Below are 3958 nucleotides of genomic sequence, written 5' to 3' on the forward strand. Positions count from 1 at the left end.
TGGGATTATTTCATTCTTAACCAGAAGTCTTGAGTTGCCCTGGATAGTTGGGGCTTCAATGCGGGTATCGAACACCGGGTTGGACCCCCCCCAAAAAAAATCCTTTATATATGTCCCCGGACCCTTTTCAACTTTCATAAATAAAGGTGTACATAGGTCAAGTTGGTTTGACTTTTTATTTTAAAAAAAACAAATAGCCAATCATGTCGGTTTATTAAATATATAAACCATATCAAACCAATATAAAATCGAGTTTTTCGATATAGATTTTAGTTGGTTCTTTTAATTTTTTCATTTTTTTGTCATCTTTATCTTTTGAATTATATTATGATTGTAGACGAGATCGAATTAAATATGTTTTCACTCATGTGCTAGTGAAAACTTACAATTATGAAAAACGATAGTGGGAGAAGTGGAGAACTCTCTGAAAACTAAAAAATAAGATGAAGAGTGACCGGAAAGTGAAAAGTTTTCGATTTTAAGGTTTATATTGGGTTTTGGATCATTTAATTATTAATTAATGGACAAATATTACAACTTAAAGGCACAAATCTGAAAATATATCTACATATACTTTCTAAATATTGAAAACTAATTTTAAAAGTATTTAGAAAGTAGATTCTAATTAACTTTTTTTTTTTATGTATAAAAAGTTGAATTTATATATGTATTATGTCGGTTCGGTTCAGTTTGGATTTGATTTGACTTTTTTTTTTTAGTTAAAATCAAACCAAATCAAGAATGGTATTTTTCTAACGCCAAATTGCAACCAAACCAAACCACAACTCAATTTTTTTTCTCGATTTAGTTTGATTCGTCGATTCAATTTGAGTTGAAGGTTTGATCTGTACATCGTATTCATAATTATATTCATCATTATATCCAACAGTTTGCCACCAATAAGGTTATGTTTCTTACAAATTATATTTGTGTTTCCTTTAGGACATGGAGTTGAAGGAGTGGCTTATAATTACAATGCTAGTATTGAAGTAACAACCTAAACTTAATTTTTGTAACAAAATCTCTTATTGTTAGTTTAATTTTGAAGTGATATATACACTAAAGTTAATCTTCTTTTTCATGTTTGATCAGTGCTTGAGTGAGCCTCAACATGTTCAATATAGAGGAGGAAAGTTGATAAACCCAAAATTTGACCACGGATTGCATGGATGGAATGGTTTTGGAGGTTCTAAAATTGAAATAAGACGATCTTCATCAAGAAACAACTTCATGGTGGCCTACAATAGGAGTGGGCATAATGAAACTATCTCCCAGAAAATTTTCATGGACAAAGGGCATTATTATACATTTTCAGGTATTTAATTCACAATTTGTTATGCAATTTACATATAGGTTGTTGGTTGGTGATTAATTGTGAAGTCTTTTTGTTTTTCTCCAAATTAAAGCTTGGGTGCGAGTAAGTGAAGGAAGTGAGACAACGGTGTCTGCTGCAATTATAACAAAAGAAAACACAAAGAGGATTATTGCCTCTGGAAATGCCTATCCTGGTTGTTGGACCATGCTTAAAGGAGGCTTTCAACCAGAATTTCCTCTTCAAACTGAAGTGTATTTTGTAGTAAGCCCTTAATTACAGTAAGAATTTCATTTTCATTAAAGTAATTTCACATACTTGTTCTCTAGGTACTAATATCTTTTTTTATTAATTATTGTGTAGTGTTACAACAAGACAGTTGACTTTTGGGTGGATAACGTTTCGTTGAAAGAGTTCAACAAAACCGAATGGCTTGAACACCAACAGAGGGCCATAGCACAGGTAGAGTAAGCTATATACACACACCTTCAGTTCATTAATATTAATTTACTCTCAAATTTGAATTGGTTTTTCAGGTAAGAAAGAGGAAAATAGTGCTAGAAATGAGGGACAAATTAGGAAAACCAATCCAGGGAGTGAAAGTAAATATCAAGTTCACAAAACCATTTTTCCATATTGGTTGTGCTGTTACAGAAACCCTAATGCAGTACAAGAAATACCAAGAATGGTTTCTTAAAAAGGGATTTACTGCAACTGTATTCACCAATCAAATGAAGTGGTACTGGACAGAAAGTCGTCGAGGGATAGAAAACTACACAACACCAGATGCCATGTTCCAATTCTTCAAGAGTAACGGGATAGAAATTAGAGGGCACACTGTTCTGTGGGACAAACCTAAAATGAATCAGTATTGGCTGCACGATATGACCCCCAAAGAGCTTTTGGCTACAGCAGTGAGGCGTATCGCCTCTGTCATGGCACGATATTCAAATGATATTTTCGAATGGGATGTTGTGAACGAGAACATGCACTTCAATTTTTATGAAGAAAAGATTGGACCACAGGCTTCTGGCATGTTTTATCACATTGCACATGTCATTGATCCGAATGCAACGTTATATCTCAATGAGTTTAACACCCTTGAAACTCCAGGAGATGTATATGCATGTCCTCATAAGTATATAAATAATTGGAGAGGTATCAGATCATATCCAGGCAACGAGAACTTGACAGTAGGATTTGGACTACAAGCTCATTTTAAACCAATAAGACCACTGATGCCTTACGTACGAGCTGTCTTTGATTATCTCAGTGAAACCAAAATGCCCATTTGGCTAACCGAAATGGATGTTGAAATTAATCCAAATCAGGTATCTAAATGTATTAATTAATTTATTTCCTCCCACGCATGAATCTTAATTCTGTACCAAGTAACTACTAATATTTAACAGGCAGTTTACTTGGAAGAAATCATGAGAGAGGCATTTTCACATCCAGGAGTGGAAGGAATGATAGTGTGGGCAGCATGGAGGCCAGGAATGAATTGCACTGGCTTGTGCTTGATGGATGACAATTTCAACAACACGCCGATAGGAGACGTTGTAGACAAACTCATGGCAGAATGGAGAACTCCTGAGCAAAATGGAAAAACAGATTCCCGTGGACTTTATAAATTTCATGGTTTTCTTGGAGACTATACCCTCACACTTTTTGATCCTCACTCTCTCAACAAAGTTACAAGGCAAATTAAAATTACAAACAAGGATCCAAACCCAGTACTCATCCCTATTTCCATATAACTTGTATCTCACATATACAATCATAGATAAGATGAATCATGAATGTTTATTTAGACATTCTAATCCTATTCGTACATCTGTCTGTTAAAAATATACACTGATTTTTAGTTAGCATTTCATCAGTATGAGAACAAAGTTTAATATGCTAATAATGTTTATCTTTAAAACGGTACAGCAGAATTTCCAAAACGTGGTTTAAGGGCACAGAGATCAAATTGGCCTTATTGTGAAATAATAGCTAAATAAATAACAACAATTTGAACAATAAAAGAATGAACGAACAATAGTAATAAAGCTGAATATGAGATTCAGTTTATGAGTCTATGGCGTCTCCATGAAATAAAGCATTCACAATTCACAAATACGAGGAGCTTTTTGTATCTTAGGTGTGTCTGATCCTAAAAATACAGGTGCATGAAAAGACCAAGTGAACAATTATATATAGCTAAAATCTAGATGTTGGTTTATATGAGTCACCACAAGTCAAGGGACCTGTTCCTTGACTAGATAAAGATAACTGACAAAAGAGAATTAATAACGATAATGAAGTGAACAAGAAACACACGACGTTTACTTACAAATCTTCTTGATCAAGGGAGTAAATTATTGATCTATCATGTAGGATTTCCGAACAACTTCACCATCTTTAGCAACATTTGATTACAACTCTTGTAATCTCTTAAACTCTTTATCCCCACTCATTGTAATAACTCTATTACAAAATTCATCATTACAATAAATCTATCGTAACACAAATCTATCAACATAACTAACTAGAGAGTTGATATTTTAGACATTTTGGCAAACGTATTTTGACAACAGACACTAGTCTTAAAAAATTTAAAAAAGAGATACTCCAATGGGACCACAAAAAAGTGTCAATCTT

At 33.5% G+C, this 3958-nt stretch overlaps 1 protein-coding gene across 1 annotated transcript; it reads left to right on the top strand.

Annotated features, from left to right (window-relative positions):
• The first annotated feature begins 1336 nt into the window (after positions 1-1336).
• On the top strand, positions 1337-3072 carry LOC107854342 (endo-1,4-beta-xylanase 5-like). The gene is made up of 5 exons (XM_016699350.2): positions 1337-1364; positions 1407-1576; positions 1676-1774; positions 1849-2643; positions 2725-3072. The coding sequence occupies exons 1-5, from the start codon at positions 1337-1339 to the stop codon at positions 3070-3072; spliced, it is 1440 nt and encodes a 479-aa protein (XP_016554836.2).
• Positions 3073-3958: the final 886 nt, after the last annotated feature.

The sequence above is a fragment of the Capsicum annuum genome, chromosome 6 (genome assembly GCF_002878395.1).
Source record: "Capsicum annuum cultivar UCD-10X-F1 chromosome 6, UCD10Xv1.1, whole genome shotgun sequence".
In the NCBI taxonomy this organism is placed as follows: Eukaryota; Viridiplantae; Streptophyta; class Magnoliopsida; order Solanales; family Solanaceae; genus Capsicum; species Capsicum annuum.